This window comes from Stegostoma tigrinum, chromosome 28 (genome assembly GCF_030684315.1).
Source record: "Stegostoma tigrinum isolate sSteTig4 chromosome 28, sSteTig4.hap1, whole genome shotgun sequence".
NCBI classification, from domain to species: domain Eukaryota; kingdom Metazoa; phylum Chordata; class Chondrichthyes; order Orectolobiformes; family Stegostomatidae; genus Stegostoma; species Stegostoma tigrinum.
In genome coordinates, this window is record NC_081381.1 from 27,795,316 (window position 1) to 27,819,446 (window position 24,131).

General features: G+C 48.1%; 2 protein-coding genes across 7 annotated transcripts in view; both read left to right on the forward strand.

Annotated features, from left to right (window-relative positions):
• LOC125466637 (pleckstrin homology domain-containing family G member 5) overlaps window positions 1-23,321 on the forward strand; it is a 119,715-nt gene extending 96,394 nt beyond the window's left edge. For all 6 annotated transcript variants that reach the window (XM_059655610.1, XM_048561429.2, XM_059655611.1 and 3 more), the window contains 12 exons: window positions 5,441-5,536; window positions 7,155-7,205; window positions 7,771-7,920; window positions 8,540-8,650; window positions 8,839-8,988; window positions 9,463-9,600; window positions 12,606-12,725; window positions 13,475-13,607; window positions 14,093-14,208; window positions 14,575-14,723; window positions 15,979-16,986; window positions 22,030-23,321. In XM_059655610.1, the coding sequence (XP_059511593.1) occupies window positions 5,441-5,536; window positions 7,155-7,205; window positions 7,771-7,920; window positions 8,540-8,650; window positions 8,839-8,988; window positions 9,463-9,600; window positions 12,606-12,725; window positions 13,475-13,607; window positions 14,093-14,208; window positions 14,575-14,723; window positions 15,979-16,986; window positions 22,030-22,039 (2,232 nt within the window). In that variant the 3' untranslated portion in view covers window positions 22,040-23,321. The remainder of the gene's footprint in view (window positions 1-5,440; window positions 5,537-7,154; window positions 7,206-7,770; window positions 7,921-8,539; window positions 8,651-8,838; window positions 8,989-9,462; window positions 9,601-12,605; window positions 12,726-13,474; window positions 13,608-14,092; window positions 14,209-14,574; window positions 14,724-15,978; window positions 16,987-22,029) is intronic.
• A 123-nt stretch (window positions 23,322-23,444) lies between these two features.
• LOC125466638 (tumor necrosis factor receptor superfamily member 25-like) overlaps window positions 23,445-24,131 on the forward strand; it is a 28,237-nt gene continuing 27,550 nt past the window's right edge. The window contains exon 1 of the mRNA XM_048561430.2: window positions 23,445-24,058. Coding sequence (XP_048417387.1) covers window positions 24,005-24,058 — 54 coding nt within the window. The 5' untranslated portion in view covers window positions 23,445-24,004. The remainder of the gene's footprint in view (window positions 24,059-24,131) is intronic.

Here is a 24,131-nt window from a genome sequence, read left to right on the forward strand (position 1 = left end):
GTGTTCTGCAAAGCGATCTCCAAGCCTCCGCTTGGTTTCCCCAATGTAGAGGAAGCCACACCGGTTACAGTGGATGCAGTATACCACATTGGCAGATGTGCAGGTGAACCTCTGCTTAATGTGGAATGTCATCTTGGGGCCTGGGATAGGGGTGAGGGAGGAGGTGTGGGGGCAAGTGTAGCATTTCCTGCGGTTGCAGGGGAAGGTGCCAGGTGTGGTGGGGTTAGAGGGCAGTGTGGAGCGAACAAGGGAGTTACGGAGAGAGTGGTCTCTCCGGAAAGCAGACAGGGGTGTGGATGGAAAAATGTCTTGGGTGGTGGGATCGGATTGTAAATGGCGGAAGTGTCGGAGGATGTTGCGTTGTAACCGGAGGTTGGTAGGGTGGTGTGTGAGAACGAGGGGGATCCTCTTTGGGCGGTTGTGGCGGGGGCGGGCTGTGAGGGATGTGTTGCGGGAAATACGGGAGACGCAGTCAAGGGCGTTCTCGATCACTGTGGGGGGAAAGTTGCGGTCCTTGAAGAACTTGGACATCTGGGATGTGCGGGAGTGGAATGTCTTATCGTGGGAGCAGATGCGGCGGAGGCGGAGGAATTGGGAATAGGGGATGGAATTTTTGCAGGAGGGTGGGTGGGAGGAGGTGTATTCTAGGTAGCTGTGGGAGTCGGTGGGCTTGAAATGGACATCAGTTACAAGCTGGTTGCCTGAGATGGAGACTGAGAGGTCCTGGAAGGTGAGGGATTTGCTGGAGATGGCCCAGGTGAACTGAAGGTTGGGGTGGAAGGTGTTGGTGAAGTAGATGAACTGTTCGAGCTCCTCTAGGGAGCAAGAGGCGGCGCCGATACAGTCATCGATGTACCGGAGGAAGAGGTGGGGTTTGGGGCCTGTGTAGGTGCGGAAGAGGGACTGTTCCACGTAACCTACAAAGAGGCAGGCATAGCTGGGGCCCATGCGGGTGCCCATGGCCACCCCCTTAGTCTGTAGGAAGTGGGAGGAGTCAAAAGAGAAGTTGTTGAGGGTGAGGACGAGTTCAGCTAGGCGGATGAGGGTGTCGGTGGAGGGGGACTGGTCGGGCCTGCGGGACAGGAAGAAGCGGATGGCCTCAAGGCCCTCCGCTTCTTCCTGTCCCGCAGGCCCGACCAGTCCCCCTCCACCGACACCCTCATCCGCCTAGCTGAACTCGTCCTCACCCTCAACAACTTCTCTTTTGACTCCTCCCACTTCCTACAGACTAAGGGGGTGGCCATGGGCACCCGCATGGGTCCCAGCAATGCCTGCCTCTTTGTAGGTTACGTGGAACAGTCCCTCTTCCGCACCTACACAGGCCCCAAACCCCACCTCTTCCTCCGGTACATCGATGACTGATGTCCATTTCAAGCCCACCGACTCCCACAGCTACCTAGAATACACCTCCTCCCACCCACCCTCCTGCAAAAATTCCATCCCCTATTCCCAATTCCTCCGCCTCCGCCGCATCTGCTCCCACGATAAGACATTCCACTCCCGCACATCCCAGATGTCCAAGTTCTTCAAGGACCGCAACATTCCCCCCACAGTGATCGAGAACGCCCTTGACCGCGTCTCCCGTATTTCCTGCAACACATCCCTCACACTCCGCCCCCACCACAACAGCCCTAAGAGGATCCCCCTCGTTCTCCCACACCACCCTACCAACCTCCGGATACAACGCATCATCCTCCGACACTTCCGCCATTTACAATTCGACCCCACCACCCAAGACATTTTTCCATCCACACCCCTGTCTGCTTTCCGGAGAGACCACTCTCTCTGTAACTCCCTTGTTCGCTCCACACTGCCCTCCAACCCCACCACACCCGGCACCTTCCCCTGCAACCGCAGGAAATGCTACACTTGCCCCCACACCTCCTCCCTCACCCCTATCCCAGGCCCCAATTGACATTCCACATTAAGCAGAGGTTCACCTGCACATCTGCCAATGTGGTATACTGCATCCACTGTAACCAGTGTGGCTTCCTCTACATTGGGGAAACCAAGCGGAGGCTTGGAGACCGCTTTGCAGAACACCTCCGCTCAGTTCGCAACAAACAACTGCACCTCCCAGTCGCAAACTATTTCCACTCCCCCTCCCATTCTTTCGATGACATGTCCATCATGGGCCTCCTGCAGTGCCACAATGATGCCACCCGAAGGTTGCAGGAACAGCAACTCATATTCCGCCTGGGAACCCTGCAGCCTAATGGTATCAATGTGGACTTCACCAGTTTCAAAATCTCCCCTTCCCCAACTGCATCCCTAAACCAGCCCAGTTCGTCCCCTCCCCCCACTGCACCACACAACCAGCCCAGCTCTTCCCCCCCACCCACAGCATCCCAAAACCAGTCCAACCTGTCTCTGCCTCCCTCACCGGTTCTTCCTCTCACCCATCCCTTCCTCCCACCACAAGCCGCACCCCCATCTAACTACTAACCTCATCCCACCTCCTTGACCTGTCCGTCTTCCCTGGACTGACCTATCCCCTCCCTACCTCCCAACCTATACTCTCTCCACCTATCTTCTTTACTCTCCACCTTCGGTCCGCCTCCCCCTCTCTCCCTATTTATTCCAGTTCCCTCTCCCCATCCCCCTCTCTGATGAAGGGTCTAGGCCCGAAACGTCAGCTTTTGTGCTCCTGAGATGCTGCTTGGCCTGCTGTGTTCATCCAGTCTCACATTTTATTATCTTGGAATTCTCCAGCATCTGCAGTTCCCATTATCTCTCACTGGGGTATATGTCCCAAAGACACTGACCCTCACTGGTGTATCGGGTCCTCCAGACACTGACCCTCACTGAGGTAATGGTCCCATAGACACTGAATCTCACTGGTGTCTAGGTCCTATAGACACTGACTCTCACTGAGGTATAGGTTCCCTCGACACTGACTCTCACTGAGGTATAGGTCCCATAGACACTGACTCTCACTGGGGTATAGGTCCTATAGACACTGACTCTCACTGAGGTATAGGTCCCCTAGACACTAACTCTCACTGGGGTATAGGTCCAATAGACACTGACTCTCACTGGGGTATAGGTCTCATGGACACTGACTCTCACTGGGGTATAGGCCCAATAGATACTGACTCTCACTGGGGTATAGGTCCCCTAGACACTGACTCTCACTGGGGTATAGGTCCCATAGACACTGACTCTCACTGGGGTATAGGTCCAATAGACACTGACTCTCACTGGGGTATACGTCCCATAGACACTGACTCTCACTGGGGTATAGGTCCCCTAGACACTGACTCTCACTGAGGTATAGGTCCCCTAGACACTGACTCTCACTGGGGTATAGGTCCTATAGACACTGACTCTCACTGGGGTATAGGTCCCCTAGACACTGACTCTCACTGGGGTATAGGTCCCCTAGACACTGACTCTCACTGGGGTATAGGTCCCATACACACTGACTCTCACTGGGGTATAGGTCCAATAGATACTGACTCTCACTGGGGTATAGGTCCCATAGACACTGACTCTCACTGGGGTATTGGTGCCACACACATTGAGTTTCAATGGGATATGGGTCCCATACACATTGACTCTTCCTGGGCACTGGCTCTCCCTCGGGTACAGTTGGATAGATGTTGACTCTCATGGAAGTATAGGTTCCCTGGGTATTATCCATGAGTGTGCGTGGATAGTGGGAACCAAACTTTCGGTCAGTTATCACTCAGTTTTCCAACTTACTGACACACAGAAACTCTCCCTGGGAAGAAACCTTTCATCTGCACCATGTGTGGGAAAGAACTTGCGCATTCATCTACCCTGCTGACATATTAAGGAGGTCACAGTGAGAAGAGAGCTTTGAAGTACCCCCAGATACCTCAACATTTGCAACCCATTGATTTTCCATCATGAGGGCATGGATAATTCAAACTCAGGAGTCCTGGCCAATTCTGCCAGGTGCACTCTCTCTCCCTAATTCAGAGGCTTTCAGCCCAAGTTGTTCACCTGCCTTTTCTCTGCCATGCCAGCCCCTTGCTTGCTGTTTATGGAGGGATACAGGGTGTGGGACCATAAAGTGAGAGAGGGAAGAGGAATCAGGTTCATAAAAGCATAAAATTCTGGCAACATTTGAGTATGTTGGGCAGCACCGTGAAGAGAGAAATAGGGTTGAAATTTCAGATCAATGACTGTTCACCAGAACTGGTAAAGAATCATAGAAACAGGCCCTTCGGCCCAACAAGTCCATACCAACCCTTGGACCATCCCGCCCAGACCCGTTCCCCTATACCCAACACACCCCTGAACACTGTGGACAATTTAGCATGGCCAATCCACCTAACCTGCACATCTTTAGACTGTAGGGGTAACCAGAGCACCCAGAGGAAACCCACGCAGACACGGGGAGAATGTGCAAACTCCGCACAGACAGTTGTCCGAGGGTGGTATCAAACTCGGGTCCCTGGCACCTTGAGACTACAGTCCTAACCACTGGGCCACCGTGCTGAGATATCTTATGCCTCAAGCAAGGGAAAGGGAATGAAGAGAAAGGAAAGTGTGTAATAAAGTGGAGGGAAGGGCAACTTTGACCAGGAAGACAATTGAGGGTCACGGGGAAAATGCAGAAAAAGTGGATATGAGCAATGTCAGGTCAGCCATGATCCTAGTGAATGGTGGAATCAAGTGGTGGAATGGCCTACTTCCCTTCCTATTTCTTATGGTCTTACGGTAATTAAGTAACAAAAGAGCTGATTGTGGAAAGCAAAAGTGGGTGAGAAAAGAAATAAAAGATGGGTCCAGAGGAAGTGGAAATGGCAACAGCAAAGTCATTACCAGGAAATGTTATCTGAGATGATGAACACAGTGATTACAGTCTGAAATTAATGAATTCAGTGTTGAGTTCAAAAGGGAGTAAAGTGAATTCATAAAGGAGAGTTGTTCCTCAAAGGATATGGGAGCATGGGTATTTGGACAAAATGGGGGCTAAAGAAATGGACAATTCCAAGTATGATGGGGAGAGTGGGTTTACATGGTTATTTATCTGGGGACCTCAGGAATTGTGGTGGTATTTATAGGGACATGCCCAGTTATGTTGTGTTATTTTGTCAGTCATCCTGAGTTTGAGGGTGATGTGTCCGGAGAGCCAGGGTGTGTGGAGGGAGCCCAACAGGCAGCAGTATTGATGGATGGAGCCTGATTATAGAGATATTTAGGCGATTTTAATAGAAGGAGCCTGATTATGAGGTTGGTATTAATGGGAGCAGATTAGGAAAACTGATGTCCTGCATTGATACCTTCTGTAGCCAAGCTGCCTCCACACCCACGTGAACCTCTCATACCCAAGCTCCTCTGAGTAACATCCCTATGTGCCAGGGGAATGCAGATGGCCAGCAGTCATGGGGGAAATTTAGAAAAGGGAGCTGAGGTTGCTTAGGCACTGCAATTTCACCACCTTCCTGTGTCTTCTTCTCTTGAACAGAAACTGACTCGGAAGCAATGCCATCAACAGGAGGCCCTCTGGGAGCTGCTGAACACAGAGGTTGCCTACATGAAGAAGCTGCGTGTTATCACAGATGTGAGTCTCTGTCCTGCCCTCCTATTGGCACACGGGTAGAGTACCCCAGGGGTCAGTGGATAACGAAGTGAAACTGCCTGATTCTGTAAAATTACTGTCGTCAGCCATTGCTCAGTCCCTTGTCCATTGTAAGTGGTATGAGGTTGTGCTTATGGTCCTAACTGGACAGATCATCACTTTGTGATCTATCGATCTACCTCATACACACAAAAAGCACATCATCAATGGTCTGTTTGGGTGAAACTCTCAATTCAATCGAAAGCTCATCTTTTTGAATTTTTTAATGTATTATTTCAATGGAAGGGGTTGTCACTGCAAAGCCAGTACTTGTTGCCTGTGCCTTAAAAGCACTTCAGCAGAGGGCTTTATGAGATTATGTCAGAGGGCAGTTAAGAATCACTAACATTTCTGGGGTTCTGGAGTCGCAATATAGCAGAGAAACTCAGGTCATACTTACTCTTGAAGGTGCTGACTCTTGCCACGATACAGCTCCTCCCCCCCTCCTGAAGGTGCTGACTCTCCCCAGGGTACAGCTCCCCCTCCCCTCCTGAAGGTGTTGACTCTCCCGGGGTACAACTCCCCCTCCCCTCCTGAAGGTGTTGACTCTCCCGGGGTACAGCTCCCCCTCCCTTCCTGACGGTGCTGACTCTCCCCGAGGTACAGCTCCCCCTCCCCTCCTAAAGGTGCTGACTCTCACTGGGGTACAGCTCCCCCTCCCCTTGAAGGTGCTGACTCTCCCTGGGGTACAGCTCCCCCTCCACTCCTGAAGGTGCTGACTCTCCCTGGGGTACAACTCCCCCTCCCCTCCTGAAGGTGCTGACTCTCCCGGGGTACAGCTCCCCCTCCCCTCCTGAAGGTGCTGACTCTCCCTGGGGTACAACTCCCCCTCCCCTCCTGAAGGTGTTGACTCTCCCTGGGGTACAGCTCCCCCTCCCCTCCTGAAGGTGCTGACTCTCCCTGGGGTTCAGCTCCCCCTCCACTCCTGAAGGTGCTGACTCTCCCGGGGTACAACTTCCCCTCCCCTCCTGAAGGTGCTGACTCTCCTGGGGTACAGCTCCTCCCCCCCTCCTGAAGGTGCTGACTCTCCCGGGGTACAACTTCCCCTCCCCTCCTGAAGGTGCTGACTCTCCTGGGGTACAGCTCCTCCTCCCCTCCTGAAGGTGCTGACTCTCCCGGGGTACAGCTCCTCCTCCCCTCCTGAAGGTGCTGACTCTCCCGGGGTACAACACCCCCTCCCCTCCTGAAGGTGCTGACTCTCCCGGGGTACAACTTCCCCTCCCCTCCTGAAGGTGGTGACGCTCCCGGGGTACAACTTCCCCTCCCCTCCTGAAGGTGCTGACTCTCCCGGGGTACAGCTCCTCCTCCCCTCCTGAAGGTGCTGACTCTCCCGGGGTACAGCTCCTCCTCCCCTCCTGAAGGTGCTGACTCTCCCGGGGTACAACTTCCCCCTCCCCTCATGAAGTGCTGAGTCCCCCTGGGATTCACTAATTTCCCGTTCACCAATCCATCAATATGAATGATTTTTGCATGAGGTTTCCTGTGAGCTCAGTGCTGGCCTGAACTGGATGTCATTGCTTAGACAATGCATGTCTCTCACTTTGAGTCTCCTCACTTCTAGCTTTTCCTGTGCTGCCTGATAAACCTGCAAGAATCGGGTCTGCTGACTGAGGTGAGGCTGTCTTCTTTCACATTGATCAAACCAAAAAGTTCATCACTTTTGTTGATAGTGAACAATGTATATGGAGCAAGATCACCTTCCCAGGATGCAACATTTCCTGGAAATGTAGCTAAACCATGGTATTGCCTATACTCTGGCCCTGGTTATCGCCTGTATTCCATCCCTGGATATTATGTGTACATAGGTGTTTATGTTTGCCTGTGTACAAGGTCTGGTTATTATCATTGCATTGTCCTAATGTTTACTTGTATATTGGCTTTGGTGTTTGTCTGTATACTAATGCTGGCATGTGCCAGTGCACTGGGCCTGATGTGTGCTTGTACATAGGCTCTGATGTTTGACTCGATTGATCCTGGTGTTGGCCTGTACACTGACCCTTGGTGTTTGCCTGTACTTCAGCCTTGGTGTTCGCCTGTTCACTTGTTGGTGGTTACCAGTACTGTGGCCCGAGTTATCGTCTGTACACAGACTCTAGTGATTGTCTGTACACAGATGTGAGCATTTGATTATTGAATGTGAAATACTGAGAACTAACTTTACCCATGGTGCCATGCAGGTGGAGCCGAAGAAACTGTTCTGTAACGTGCAGGAGATTATCCAACTGCACCAGAAGCTGTGGCAAGAGGTGATGACTCCAATGTTGCAAGCATCCAGGGAAAGCAAAGCACTACTCAACCCCATCTATTTGCACAAGGGATTCAAGACAGTAAGTCACATGTGACATACAGGCTGACGGCGGATGGTAGGGTTGGGCTGGTGCAGTTAGATGCGTTCAGTACTCATCAGGAGCTGGTGGTACATCTGCTGGACTATGGTGAGCAATAAGATGCAGTTGACTGTGTCTCTCTCAAAGTGTCTCAATGCTGGTGGGACAAGCCATTGCTAAGCTACTGTGTACCTACAGTTCTACATCCCACCATCTGAGACACGCACAAGCTGCAGCAATACACCATCTGTTGGTGCGACAATATTCACTGCCTGGCCTTCCTGCTGTCAACATGGACAATGCAGTGCTGTAGGTGAAGGCCAATAATGAGGGCTCTGTAGAGAAGGAGGACAGTGAGATTGAAAAGAAATGGGAAGACCCATTACTCATAGAACCAGAGTGGCCTTCCATGTGCAAAAGCCCAGAAGCTGCGCATTTTAATCAACTCTAAATTTCTCTCTGAGATTAGTCTCAACATCAAAACTAGGCCCCAGTTAGCCAAACCTAAAGGGAATCTCCTTGTTTGGTTATAATTTGCACAAATAGCGCACACTGTTAGCGCTCACATGCTAGACAACGTCTGTATTAATTATTTGTTTCTTCCCTTCACTCTTCACAGTTTGATGTGCACTTTAAGCCTTATATCCAATACTGCATGGAGGAGGAGAGCTGCATGGAATACATGAGAAACCTTCTCCGTGACAACGAACTCTTCAGGGTCTATATAACGGTCAGTGTCATCCAGCCACCTCTCCCTGCTCCAAGTGATAGGATAGGGAGTGGACGGGGAGGGTTTCACAGATTTGCTGTCGAGGCTACAGAAAGAGATAGTATCCAGAGGCAGAGAGGTTAACAGAGTAGCACTGAGAATGAGGCAGTGTGCTCCCCCTGTCTAATTACTTTTGTGTTCATTTGCAGTGGGCAGAGACTCATAAACAGTGTAACCGCCTCAAGCTCAGTGACATGTTGGTAAAACCTCATCAACGACTCACCAAGTATCCGCTGCTTCTCAAGTCTATCCTCAAAAAAACTGACGATTCTCACGCCAGGGATGCCATCGTTTGCATGGTACGTACACCTTGTAGTCACAGTCACTGACACCCAGTTGATCCTACTCATGCTGTTGGCCACAGTCAGCCACGCTCATTCACTCATGATCATTATCACATGATGTACACGCTTCATTCTATTGGTTTCACTCATGGTGCCATTTTTGCACACATTGTTTGTCGGATCCATGCTCTAGGTCAGGCTGTGCCTGTCAGTCATGCTTATCATTGCCCTCTAGTACTCACCCCTTTGATAATTGTCTTGCTCTGTCATGCCTTCACCCATGGTCACATTGCCAATTATGGTCCTGCTGTGGTTTGTGGATACTAGCTTGGACCCAGTCTTGTCTCTATAGATGGTAATCCTTATCTATCCATAGTAGCTGGTATTTGACTTGGTCAAACACTCTGAGCCCATCCAATGGCTCTGAGACCTGTGATTCATTTGGGCTGTCTCTTTGGACCTTAACACGAATCGTTCTTTCATCTCCAGGTCAGTTCCGTTGAGAGTTTCATCGCGCATGTGAATTCCCGAATGCATCAGCGGCAGGAGCAACAGAAACTGGCAGAGATTATCAATCGTATTGATTCTTATGAGGTGGTAGATGGGAGCTCAGATGAAGTGGAAAAGGTAAGCGAGGCAGTTGGCAGGAAATTGAAGCACAGAGAGGTGAGAGAGAGTAATGAAAACAGGGGGACATAGAGAAATACTGAGGCATGAGAGAGAGTGAGCCATGGTGGGGGGCAGTGAAGCCTTTAGATGTTTCATGAAGCAAGTTACCTTTCCCTTCTGCAAAGGTTAAAGGTCAGAGTAAACCATCCTTTCCCATAACTTGGTATAGGACTAAGTCTGGTTTATCATTAAAAAGTCGGAATAGGAGCAAATCACAAGCTTCAACCAGCCTTGTCAGAGTCTTACTCTGTTGGCTCCGTACATTCTTTCTTCAGCTTAGAGCAAAAAACATACAATGATAATTTTGTAATTCACAATTTCCCGAGTATTAAAATGGCTGAGTACAGGCCCCATTGATCCCCTTAGCTATCTCTAGTATTGAAAGGATACTTTACTGATTTTTTAAATTTGTACTTGGGAATTCGGCTTCACTGGTTAGGCTGGCATTTATTGCCCACTCCTTGTTATCTTTGGGAAAGTTAGTGGTGAGCTGTCCTCTTGAACCACTGCAATCCTTGAAGTGTATGGACTCACACAATGCTGTTAGGAAGCAGTTCCAAGATTTTGACTCAGACTTAATAAAGTCACAGTGATTTAGTTTGAAGTCAGGATGGGTTGTGATTTTGTGAGGAGTTTGCAGGTGATAGTGTTCCCTGTATCTCCTATCCTTGTCCTTCTGATATTACAGGTTATGGGCTTGGAAGGCACAGTCAATGGAGCATTGGCGAGGTGCTGCAGTGCATCTTGTAGGTGTTACACACTGCAACACTGTGCATTGCTGGGAAAGATGGGATGGCAGTCAAGTCAGCCTCTCTGCCCTGGATGGTACCAAGGTCCTTGAGTGTTGTTGGAACTGCACTCATCCAGACCAGTGGAGAGCATTTCACCACTCTCTTGACTTGTGCCTCATAGGTGGACAGACATTGGGGAAAAAGGGACAGAGTTACGCGCTACAGAATCTTGAGCTTGACTTTGTAGCCGCAGTACATTTACAGTGTCTAGTTAATGGTGACCCCCAAGAGGTTGATAGTGGGGGAATTCAGCAATTGTAGTGCCATCATGGAGCGATGGTTGGCGTTTCTCTTAGTGGAGATAGTCATTGACTGGCAGAGTTCAGGGGCATGGAGTTCCGCAATCAGTACAAGGATCTGTATTGTTCACCATTTGCATAAATGATGTAGACTTGGGAATTGAATCACACAGAAGTTGGGCAATTCTGAGAACTAGAACAATACACAAGGTGATGGGTACAGCTATTGCCAATTGAATTTGAACGTTAGATACGCGTGAGGGAGTTCAGTTCAGTCGACAGCATCAGCAGGCCACTTACTTTTTGAAAAGACTAAGTATCTAAATGGGGTAGTGAAGCAGATAAATTCAGAGATACAGATGCACAAACCAGGCCTCAAAATTCGTGGGGATTGCATGCAAACCTGCCTCCAGAATCCTCAAATTATATTGATGATCTTCTCACAGAGTGACCAGTCCGAGAGCAGTCATCCTCATAATTAAAATAGAAGAAAATGGTGTAGAGCTGCTCACATAAGTTAATAATGAACCTGTCAGGAGCAAAGGTGGGAGACAACTAGCCTCTGATTAGAGGAACAGCGTGAGTGGCAGTACTGACGAAACAGGGGCCAGAATAGGAAGCAAGGCTGTCACAAGGGAGCAAGGCCAAAGGCTGGGGAGTCTGGCCTGGGACCTGTGGGTTTACAGAGGCTGCAAAGTCGAGAAAGGAGAGCTGCAGAGGGGGAAATGATTAGGGAACAGAGCTGTGGATGAGGAAGGGGACAGGTAGAAGTGTTGTGGAAAAGGCCCTGCACAAAGGTAGGGGTAAAGTGCTGCAATGTGAGGACAAGGTCGAAGAGTTGCAAAATGAAAAAAAAAGAAGCAGCATAGGAGGGGTGACAGTTTATAAAGTCAGGAGAGGGGCTAGAAAGGGTATTGGGGGTTTGAAATGTGGTATGTGGGGCTGCAAATGATAGGGAGGTTCTGAAAGGAGTGATGGACTATATCAGGGAAATACAATTTTAAAATTCCAGTTCAGAAGTACTTAGCTAACTGGGTACAAGAAGACTGAGATAACGATTTCCTTGCAACTTGATGTGGAATCTCCAGGTTAAAGTTGCAGAAGTTTAGGAGCTATTATATGGGAGAAAATGACTTGGATGTAATTGTGATGAACACTGTGTCAATTGTATAATTTAATGTTCATTAAACATATTCAAAAAGATTTGCATTCATGAATTAGCACATCTCAAAGTGATTTGCATTTTATGAATTATTTGAAATGCAGTGACTGTTTGAGAGAAACGTAACAGTTTAGGTACGATCCCCATCAATCTGCAGATAGCATGTGTTGGCAATGGATTTTGGTGCATTACAGTGTGTCAGACATTTTTTTTCAAAATATCATTTATTGCCAACTTCTGCCTGTTGACGTTTGTTGATTTAAATGCAGTAGTATCTATGAGATTTGTGTCTTCTCTGAGTGTTCAGGCTTTATGTGTAAGGAGCAGTGATAATTGTTAGGGATATTGAGGAATACTTCTAATTCTGTTTTTCAAGGTGTCCAAATCACCCATATGTCAACACAAGTGCAGGGGCACTGTTACTAAATGACTGCGTCTCCTCATGACGGAGTTAGACATTGATAAAGGATCCCTGAAAACCAAAAAGTAACCCCTGAAAATCAAAACATAGCTCTCAAATCTCAAGAGAAGCTCTTGCAACAAATATATACATTGAGTCCTTTTAACATCCATTAATTTACTGAAATTATTATTAGCCACTTCTGAGAGAATATGATGACATTGCAGGGGAGCCCAGAACTTCTGCTGTGAATGTGTCTAGACTGCCAGGTTCTGATATAGCATGCGAGCAGCGGTCACAAGTCAATCAGAGTCTTTGTCATCTTTGTCAGCAAAGCAGCCAGGTTCTAACAGGGCTTTTTGCTGTGTTAGGCACTGAAGGAGTTCTGCCACTTAGACCTGATGGCTCCGATGCTCGGTACTTCACCTGACCATACTCGGCAACTGCTGCTCGAGGGAAGCCTGAGAATGAAAGAAGGAAAAGACAGTAAGGTGAGCCAACACTTGAGAGAAACTGAGGGGTTAAGAGCATTGGAGGGACTTGGGTGAGTCTATGGTCAAAATGCTTGGCCACAAATTATCTTTTCAACCATCTCCCCTTGGTTGCTGTGTTTGTGTTTATTGTCTGAATGCTGAATTGCTGGCTGCCCTCAGTGTTCACTGCGTACAAGAAGTTCCACAGCAGTGCTTTGTTTTTTTTGGTCTCTGGGTTTCTCAATGTTTACTCACTGGGTTTCTTAATGTCCAATTTTTCTCAGTCTGTGGGTTTCTTGGTTCAGTTTTCAGTCTCTGGGTTTCTCAGTTCAGTTTCTCAGTCTCTAGGCTTCTCACTGTCCTATATTTTGGTTCTCTACCTTTATCAATATCCAATTTCTTGGACTGTGGGTTTATTGGTCTAATTTCTCAGTTTCTCGGTCCAGTTTCTCAGTCTCTGGGTTTCACGGTCTCTGGGTTTTCCAGGTCCAGTTTCTCGGTCTCTGGGTTTTTTGGTCCAGTTTCTCAGTTTCTGTGTTTCTCAGTGCAATTTCTCAGTGTCGGGGTTTCTCACTGTCCTGTATTTCTGTCTGTGCGTTTATCAGTGTCTGGTCTCGCAGCGTGTGGGATTCCTGTAAACAGTCACCGGGTTTCTGAATTTCTTAGCATCCAGACTTGTCATGCGTTTGGTCCCTTGGTGTCTCTGTCTGCACGCTGTTGGGTGGGATCATCCCCGACGTTTACTCCACAATCACTTTCTGTTACAGATGGATGTTTACTGTTTCCTCTTCACGGATATTTTCCTTATCACCAAACCAGTGAAGAAGATAGAGAAGACTAAAGTAATCCGTCAACCATTGTTAGTGGATAAAATAATTTGCAGGGAACTGAGAGATCCCGGTGAGTTTCACCAAAACTCAGAGTATTCCATCATAGTCCTTTCTTGTACCTTGTAGATCCAGGGAAAGCTTTGGGAAGTCACGGAGGAATTGTTTGCAAAATAATATCCAATATCCAACCTGCTCTTGCACACATAATATCGATGCAGCAGTTAAGTTTCTCGGCAGTGGGAGACTGAACAATGCTGATGCCATTGCAAAGTGGTGAATAGACTCTTTCTCCATGGGGAGGTCAGTGTCTGACACTAGTGCAATCTGAATCTTACTTGTTACACATCAGCCCAAGCATGAATGTCAAGCACATCTCAATGAATGTGGGCCTAGGCTGCTTCAGCAACCAAGGAATGGAGCTGAATATTTTTGCTTGTCATCAGAATCCATCCCAACATCTTCAGTTACAAAAACATGTGTGTTTCAGGACACATTTAGAGCATGCGTCTCTGTTTCTGTTTTCTATTTCTCATGTTTAACAACACCAATTCCTAGGCTCCTTCCTGCTGATTTACCTGAATGAGTTCCGCAGTGCTGTCGGTGCCTTTACCTTTCAGGCCAGTGTGACTGCGCAGTCCAGAGCATGGATTGAGGCCATATTCAATGCTCAGGTAATGGGCGACTGATAGGGAGGAGCTCTACCTGCAGGGGGTGGGGCGGGGGGGGGAGGCGCGGTGTGGTGAGGGGATTCAATTCCTGAGTATACACTGATGCAAATCAAACAGAGAGTGGGTCACCGGTGTACTACAGCTATGTGGGAACCTCACGACAGCTCATCACCACATACACTTGTCCTGTGTATTGAAGTGTCGGTAAAGGCCAGTGAGCAGTTACATAGATTGACCTTTGACATTCACAAGGCTGAGTGTTCAACATCTTAAAGTAACAACAAAACATTGAACAAATCTTGCACATGTGCCTGACCATCCATTTAAAGCGGCTGATCTAACACACCTCCATTTTATTGAACAAACTAGAATCTTCTGGAGAGATTACGGCACCTGGAGACTGCGCAGAGACAGAGTCAGCTACCTAATGAAGAAGACGTGGAGAGTGGGATCTCATCAGCCCAGTCACCACCTCTTCTACACACGTACACTGACACCATACTTGATTCAGAGAACGTGTAAGTACGGAAACTTATCTCAGCCCCCTTCCTCAGGTTGTTACTGAGATCGGCTCACTCTCAGATGAGCTTACCCTTCAGGCTGTGTCTGACCTCAGTAATTCCCATCACACTCCAGTACAGGAAGGTGTCATTTATGTCATCCCACTATCTCCTCACACGCTCCCCGACTGATTTCTCAAATGATTGCGGATTCTGACGCTCCCTTCAAGTCTCCATTTCTATGTAATTCCTGATCTCACTGTTGAAGTTACCTTTTTCCAACTTAAGCTTTAAAATTCACCAATTTTAAGACTGTCAACAACAGAAATAGAACTGTCTTAATTAATGAAATTGTATTCATGATCCTGAAAGTTATACATGTTTCCTGCCCACTTTCTGTCTGTCTTATCTCTCTCTCCCTCTTTCTTTGTTCATCTCTCTGTCTCTCGCTCTCTGATGCCCTTTCCCCCCTCTTCCTTTTCTCCCATCCTTGATTCTCCCTTCCACCCACTTTTCTCTGATTGTCAATCTTCTCTTTTTCAGCAACTTTCTCTCTCTTTCTTAGCCTGTCTCTTTTATCCTTGTGCCTCTGTTTCCCCATCACCCTCTCTATTTCCCCATCACCCTCTCTCTTTCCCCATCACCCTCTCTTTCCCCATCACCCTCTCTCTTTCCTCATCACCCTCTCTCTTTCCCCATTTCTCTCTCATTCTTTCCCTATCACTTTCTCTCTTTCTCCATCACTCTTTTCTCCCCCAAGTTTCTCTCTCTCTCGTCCCTCTCTCTTTCGCTGTCTTGCCCCATTTCTCTTTCCCCATCTCTATCTTTCTCCTTGCCTATCTCTTGGACTGTCTTTACCCCATCTCTCCATCTCTCTCTTTCCCTGTCTCTCTCTCTCACCCTCTCTCTCTTTTTCCCCAACTCGCTCTCTTCCCCCATCTTTATCTTGTCCTGTCCCTCTCTCTGTATCTCTCTTGCCCCATTTTTCTCTCTTTCACACACCCCATTTCTCTCTTCCCCCATCCCTCTTTCCGTCTCTGTGTCTCTGTTGCCCCATCTCTCTCTCACACATTTCTCTCTTGCCCCATCCTTTTCTGTCTCTCTATCCGTCTTGCCCCATCTTTCCATCTCTGTATCTCTCTGGCCCCATCTCTCTCTCACCCCATTTCTCTCTTGCCCCATCTCTCTTTCTGTCTCTTATTCCATCTCTCTCTGTCTCTCTCTGGTGCTGTCTCTTCCTTGTTTTATTTATCCATTTCTCTGTTGCTTGCAGTCATCCAGACCGTGTGCCAGAGAGAGTTGCGGTAATGATTGATGTGAATGAAGATCTCTCCTCGCCTGACACAGAAAGAGCCACCTCTCAGTCAGACGATGCCTCATTCCAGAGTACAGGCTCCTCCAGCCCCCCAAGCCACTGTGGGGTCACCCCCTCTGGCCTCTCGATTCCCAGCACCAGAGGCCAGCTGCTGAAGACTGACGCCTCCCGCTCGGCCTCCGTGGACAGCGCTTACGGCACCTTGTCGCCGAGCTCCATGCCAGAGTTTGAGCGGCAGCGGCAGGAGTCCGTGGATGATGATGATGATGATGATGATGATGATGATGATGATGATGGCGCGTTGACTCCCCGACAGAGACCAGCCTCACCGCCAGCTCACTGCCAGAGCCTGGAGCAGCCCCTGTCTCTCAAACTCAATAACCTCAAATCAAAGTCAGAGACCAACCTTCACCAGCTCATTTCCCCAGAACCCTGTGTACAGAGTCAGTCACCCCTGAGTAGGAGCCTGACTAAACTCTGTGTGCCCACTGAAGGAGGAACATTCCAGCTCTGCACCAGTCAGACCATGCTCCCCGCTCCTTATTCCTCCACAACCACCAAAGTGATGGAAGTTCTCAGACGGGCAGAGGCTCAACAACGGAGGACGGGCCCAAGCCCCAGCTCCCTCGGGAGGGCTGTGGACACCAGTGACAGTGAGCTGTCTGAGGAGGGGGAGCTGAACTGTGCGGCACCCTCTGTAGATGCACCACGTTTGGAGCCAGGCTCTGAGCCCCATGCGTTGTCACCCTCCGACACAGAGACTGAGTGTAACTCTCTGTCTGGTACAGACGAACAGCTCATGGACCCTCCCGGCCAGGCCGGCGGGCAGCTGAGCGGCAGCAGTCCATCGGAACTTTCCAAACGGACAATGTCGGGCCCTCAAGCTGGGCAGCATCGCAAACTGACCCTGGCCGAACTGTACAGAATGCGGACCAGCCTGCTGCTAAACTCCACACTGACTGCATCGTACGTCACTGTCTGCTGAGGGGCTGAGGGGTGGAAGGAGTCTGGAGACGGAGTTTGAGTGGGAGCTTACAGCTGAGGAAGCAATGGGGAGAGAGGTGGAATGGGGTGGTGGTGAGAAAGGGCTGGGAATGGGGATAAAGGTAACAGGAGCTGAAGTGGGGAGGGGGGGGTGCAATATCACTGAATTTCTTTTATTCCTGTGGACACTCAGTAAGTCCTCTTTCCAAGTACTGTGTCTGCTCTCTCATGCCAGTGTTTGTAGGTATTAAACCCTGTAAACCAGACGAATCCTTTCCAATCCCCGATCCATCAGTGCATCCATCTCCCCTGAGAATTGGGAACATAGTTGGCCTCAGTGCCCCTGGGTCACTCCAAAAGGAGTGAGCAGCCCAATGGATAACAAGCTAGGGATGGCTGCTGGAAAATGAGCAATGAGCACAGGGACATAAGTGGAGCCTTCAGTGTCAAACAGTCTGTACAAGCTGACTGTACGAGCGCTCATACTTGGACTGCTGCTGTGTTAGGTGCCAGAGAGCAAAGCCATGGCAATCTTATCATTGTTAAATTTCAGCATTTCCTTGGTGATTTTAATTTAAATACACGTTCGTTCATAGGCTGTGGGTGTCACGGGCAAGACCAGTAACTGCTTCTGGTCCCTAATTTCCCTCCAGCTGATGGTGAGCCACCTTCTTGAACTGCTGAGTTCACGCGATATAAGCACCCCCACCCCCTCCCCCTCCCCCCCCCCCCCACCCCCCACCACCACCACCACCACACTGTGCTTTTAGGGAGTGGGTTCCAGGATTTTGACCCAGCGACACTGAACGGCGGTAATATATATCCAGGTCAAGGTTGTCTGTGACTGGCAGGGAAACCTGCAGGTGCCAGTACTCCCATGTATCTGCTCTTGTCCTTCTGGGTGTCAGAGGTCACAGGTTCCAACTGATGTTTGATCAGGTACCACATGTTGATAAGACCCCCTGGCATTTGGGGATTCGCTAACTATTTAGAAGCCAGAGTCGGATAAAAGAGACGTTTTCGGGATGGCTAAATGGTAGGTAATAGATTGCCATTAGCATCAGTGCTGGGACTGCGAGTATTATAATTAATATTCATGGCTTTGATGAAGAAAATAAACTTTGAGGTTGATACAAAAATCAGTGGGAGGGAAGTGGGGAGGAAGACAGCAAAGGTCTATAGAGGGATATAAACAAGTTAAGTGAATGGGCAAAAAGAGACTTGGGATGGGGTAATACAGAATGGAAACAGGCCCTTCGGCCCAACTTGTCCAGATTGACCTGATTTCCTAAACTGAACTAGTCCCATTTGCCTGTGTTTGGACCATATCCCTGTAAGTATTTCATATTCATGTATTCATCCAGGTGTCTTTTAAATATTGTAATTTTAACCACCTCCACCACTTCCTCTGGCAGCTCATTCCATACTCGCACTACTCTCTGTGTGAAAAAGTTGCCCCTTGGGTCACTTTTAAATCATTCCCCTCTGGGGAAATGTGAGGCTTCGCATTTTGGCAGGAAAAATAGAAGGGCTGAATATTTAAATTAAAGAATGACTGCAGAAACCTACAGAAGAAAGGATTCAGGGCCCTCATGTATGAATCACATAAGGTTTGCATACAGATTCAACAGGTACTTGAGGAGGCAAATGGAAAGTTTGACCTTTATTTCAAAGGGAACGGTATATAAAAGTCTGAAGTCTTGAAGATTTCCGGGGTGGGGGGTGTCAGGGTTTGGTGGGGGGTGGGGGGTGGCTCTTGATAGAGTGGAAGCCAAGAGGCATTTCTTCTTGTGGAAGAGCCTGGAACCAGAGAGCATTATTTCAGATTAAGGCCCCACCTATTTAAGACAGAGATGAGATGGAATTCTTTTCTTTTAGAGGGTGATGAATCTGTGGAATTCTTTACCACAAAGGACTGTAGAAAATGGCTGAGATAGAAATGTATCTCTCAGTAAGGAAACTAGTATGGGGATAAGGCAGGCCAGTGAATGGTGGAACAGACGTGATGGCTGAATGGTCTACCTCTGTGCCTATGTCTCTTGGTCTTATGGTCTTATTTGGGAAGTGTTGCTAAAGAAGGCATGGTGAATTGCTGCAGCGCCTCTTGTAGATGTACACATTGCAAAACTGTGCACTGACAGTGAAGATGGCAGATGGTGTACTGATCAAGCAGATTGCTTTTTCCCAAAACTACCAAGTTTCCATGAGTACTGTTGGAGCCGAACGCATCCAGGCAGTGGAAAGTATTCAGTCATTTTCCTGACCTTGTCTTATGGATAGTGGACCAAAGCTTTGGACAGTCTGGAGATGAGTCACTCATTGCAGAATGCCGGTCCAGCTAAGCTTCTGGTTGATAGCTGACTCCTCATATCTTGAAGATGAGAAGTTACTGGATGCCTGTGACCAGCGGTGTACCGCAGGGACTGGTGCTGGGTCCACTTTTATTTGTCATTTATATCAATGATTTGATGAGAAGTTAAGAAGCATGGTTAGGAAGGTTGCAGATGACAGAAAAATTGGTAGCATAGTTAACAGTACAGAAGGTAATCCATGATTACAATGGGATCTTTATCAATTGGGCCTGAGGGCTGAGATGTAGCAAATGGAATTTAATTTAGATAAATGTATGGTATTGCATTTTAGTAAAGTGAACAAGGGCAGGACTTATACAGTTAATGCTAGGGGCATGGGTAATATTTGGTTCTTTGAAAGTTGCATCAAGAATAGACAGGATGGTTAAGAAGGCATTTGGCACACTTGCCTTCATTGCTCAGACTATTGAGTATAGGAGTTGGCACATCATGTTGAGGTGAGGCCATTTCTGGAGTACTGTGTGAAGTTCTGGTCATGCTGCTGTAGGATGAATATTATTACTTTGGAGAGGTGCAGGAAAGATTTACATAGATGTTACCGGGACTGGAAGATTTGAGTTATGAGGAGAGGGTGGATAGACTGGGACAATTTTCACTGGAATTTAGGAGGTTGAGGGGGACCTTATAGAGATTTATAAAATCATGAGGGGCATACATGAGGTGAATAGCAAAGGTCATTTCCCCAGAGTGGGGGAGTTCAAAGCTAGGAGGCATATTTTTACGGTCAGATGAGAAAGATCAACTTTTTCACACAGAGAGTGGTTCATATGTGGAATGAACTGCCACAGGAAGTGGTAGATGCAGGAACAGTTATGACATTTAAAAGACATTTGGACAAGTACATGAATAGGAAAGGTTCAGAGGGAAATGGGCCATATACAGTCAAAAGAGACAAGTTAAGTGTGAAACTTGGCTAGCATGGATGAGTTGGACCGAAGGGGTTGTTTCTGTGCTGTATGGCTGCATGACACTGATATCAATGCCATTAAAGGTCATGTGCAGATGGTTAGATTCTTTCTCATTGGAGATCGTAATCATCTGACACAAACCTTTCTGACATCAGCTGGAGAGTATCGTGAGCAGAGGCTATATCATGTGGCTGAGCAAGCACAACAGCAAACATAGTAATAAGCAAACCAACCAGCAGGCCTCCCACTAAACACTCGCCTCCCTAAAGTGTTTTCCCCAACCCGTGCCCAAATTGTCTTTCTCCCTGCATGCACTGGTGCCTTTGTCCAAAAAGCTGTCTTTTCTCTTTAACCATACATTGAGCCTCACCCCTGCAGTATGTTAGCTCCCACCAACTTGCTCCTGTCACCATCCCCATGCCTTGGATATCATTCTCCATTCCTGAGTATCTTTCACATGTCACTCTGGTTCATATTCCCCTGATATAAGTCACCCACCTACTCTGACATCTACTCCCATCATTCAGTGTCTGCATCTTCCCCTGCAGAAATCTCCCCTCTTTTCTCTGTCCCTCCCCAACACAGACAGACAGATGGACACACACACACACCACAACACACAAAAACACACACGCACACACATATTGACACACAAAAGCACACACACACAGAGGCTCACGAACACAGACAGGCACACACAGACACGCAGAAACATACACACAGAGACAGACACCAACACACAAAAACACACACACACACACCACAACATACAAAAACACACACGCACATACAGACATCGACACACACATGCACGCACGCAGTCACATGCAGAGACAGACACCAACATACATAAACACAAACAGATGCACATACACACACATGTACACACACAGACACACAGAGACATACACACAGAGACAGACACCAACACGCAAAAACACACACACACATATTGACACACAAAAGTACACACACACACACAGGCTCACAAACACAGACAGGCACACACAGACACACAGAGACATACACACAGAGACAGACACCAACACACAAAAACACACACACACAAACATACACGCACACACGCAAACAAAATATCTTGTTCCTCAATTGTCTACCCCCAGATGTGTCTTTGAACTCCATGTTCTCCCTCCAACAGGTGTTTTCATCCAACACCCCCCCACCATCTCTTTTTCTCTTCTCCTATATTGACATGGGGCTTCGGCCCTCCAGTCGGTTGTCCTGTCCCTCTGTCTCCCTCTCTTCCCCTCAGAGATATCACCCTCCCCAGGTTTCAACACCCCCTTCCCAGGTGCTCTTTCCAACCCCTCCCCAGATATCCCCCTCTCCCCACAGATGCCTCTCACACTCTGCCCTCCACTGCCACCAGGTCTAAATGCCATCCCTTCTTCTCAATGTGTCTTCCTCCATGCAGGGGTCACTCCTGCCTTTTCCTCTCCCCACACCTTCTTCTTGCCAGCCCCCTTTCCTGTTGTAAGTGCCTTCCATCCTGCTTATTCTTCTGAAGATGTTATGTTATAAGCTGGGACAGAAGCATGTTATAAACTTACAGCACCAAAAGGGACAATATGACCCATTGAGCATCTGTTGATTCACTGAACCTTCTGGGTAATTGGTCCTGTTCTACGGCTCTTTCCATATAACCCTGCAAATGTCTCATTTTTAACTGTGTAATATTGAGCTGTTCTAATTTATTCTGAACAATCTCTTTGCTCCATTAACAGGGAAGTGTAGCCTTGCATTGGGCATGAGCAATGGGGCTTGGCTGGAACTCAAATGGATGGAAAGGCATGGAACGTGAACTTTGACCTTCTGAGGCACCACCATCATGATCCATGGAGCATTCCTGCACATGCTCAGAAAGGAGCTGAGAGTTCTGTCAATGCTTGTGGACCTGTTACAGAATCGGTGTGGAGAGCAGGCAATGAATGAACGTGGATGTAGAGCTGTGGGAGTGATGAATGTGTGTGTCAAGCTGGTGACCTGTCCCAACATTCACTCTTATGAGAATTAAAAATGCACCGTAACATTTTAATGTATAAAACAACATCCAGCTACCAGCGGTGTCTGGGCTGCCTGTTGTATGCGGCAATGAAAAGGAACCGAAAGTTTGAGTCCTTTCTCTGTTTCCATCTCTTTCCTCTCCTTTTGTTGATCTCTCTAAGCTCCCTGTTTTCTCCAGCTTCCTTCTCTTCTCCCTGTCCTTACTCCTCATCTTCTTCCCTCTTGACTTTCCTCCCCTCTCTACTACTGTCTCCTGTCCTCTCTCCTCCACTCTGTTGTCCCCAAGAGTCTCTCCCTCATCCCACTCCTCACTTGCTTCCAGAGAAGCCACATGTCTGAGTAAAGAATGGCACGGGCCAGCATGCGACTTTGTTAACTGTGAGCATATTGGTCTGTCCATTGGTCATGGGGTTGGCAGAGACCAAGGAGCGAGCCAGTGTCCCCACTCCAATGGAGAAAGAGATACTGATGCAGCTGATTGAAACTGCACAGGGCATCATGTCAGGTACTACGTGGCTGGCTTCATTGTCAGTCTGTGGTGAGTTAGCTGATCTGAGCTGGGTGGCCTGAGGGTGGGCGAAATGTTAGGGGGCTGATTCGCAATCCTCGGTGAGCACGCAGCCCCTGCCCCGTCCCCCCACTCCCCCGGTGTTAGGCAATGGGAAATCCAGCCAGGGTTCACGAACCACCCAGTGGCATGTTCACACCTGTGTGGATTTGCACATGGTCTCAATCACTGTCCGAACCCACACGAGGAAACTTCTCCACGCAGATTTCAAACTCTCAGTTATTCTAAGAATCTCCCACTGTCAGCTTCCCGCTTGTGTACTGAGCCGCTCCAAAAATGAAAGCCCCCTCACCAAACTGTTAACCCCTGAACATGGTGAAGACAAAAAGGACTTGGATAGTGGAGAACATTTCCTCTTGTTGATGTGCAGTTGCTGTTTGCTTCCCTTAAACCTGCAATATTGTTTATTCCCCTTAATAATGTATAAAGTTTCATATTTATTAAGCTTTTGTGTTTATTTTGTGTTTGTATACTGGCCATTGCATTTTGTGTTGAACTCTACTCATCATCCTCAACACCAACCATTTTCACTGCCTCCTATTATAAAGTCTGTCACTACTGTCTAAATGTATCTCTCTCTGTCTCTCTCCAACTCCTTCTATTTCTCTCCCCTTTCCATATTCTTGTCTCTTTCTCTTCCAATGTCTGAGTTTCTCTTACACTTTCCCCTATCTCTGTAGCTGTTCATTTCTCAAAATTTCCTTCTCTCATTTCTCCTGATTGACTGTTGCAGTCTCTGTTTCTCCTCTCTGTGTTTGTGTGTGTGTTTTCTCCTGTTTATCTGCTGTCAGGCACTAACTTCATCACTCTACCTATCCCCATCTCAGTCTTTCTATTTTTATCTGTCAGTGTCTCTGCTTCTCTCAGTCCGTCATTACCATGGGCTGTCTCCATTCTTTCTCTCCCTCTCTGTGTCAGAGTTTCTGGTCTTTTTAGACATCTCTGTGGCTCTGCCTGTTCCTGTCTCCTCCCCTTCACCCACTGCCTGTTTCACAATCTCTTATGAATATGAAAAAGCCACTTTTATCAGAAAGCTGGTGTTCTGAGTGTGTTTGCGTGCCGAACTGACAAACGGCTTCACTTAGATTTTGAGAATCAGCTCAAGGCCGAAGCTGGAGCTCAGTACCATGGGGACTGGTATGGGAACCAGGAGGAGCGGCTGGGTGTGGATCTGCATTGGGGTGAGTTATCAAGGTTGATTAAGAAGCAGGAACTAGAGAAACAATTTTAAACATAGTTGAGGTTGCTGTTGGA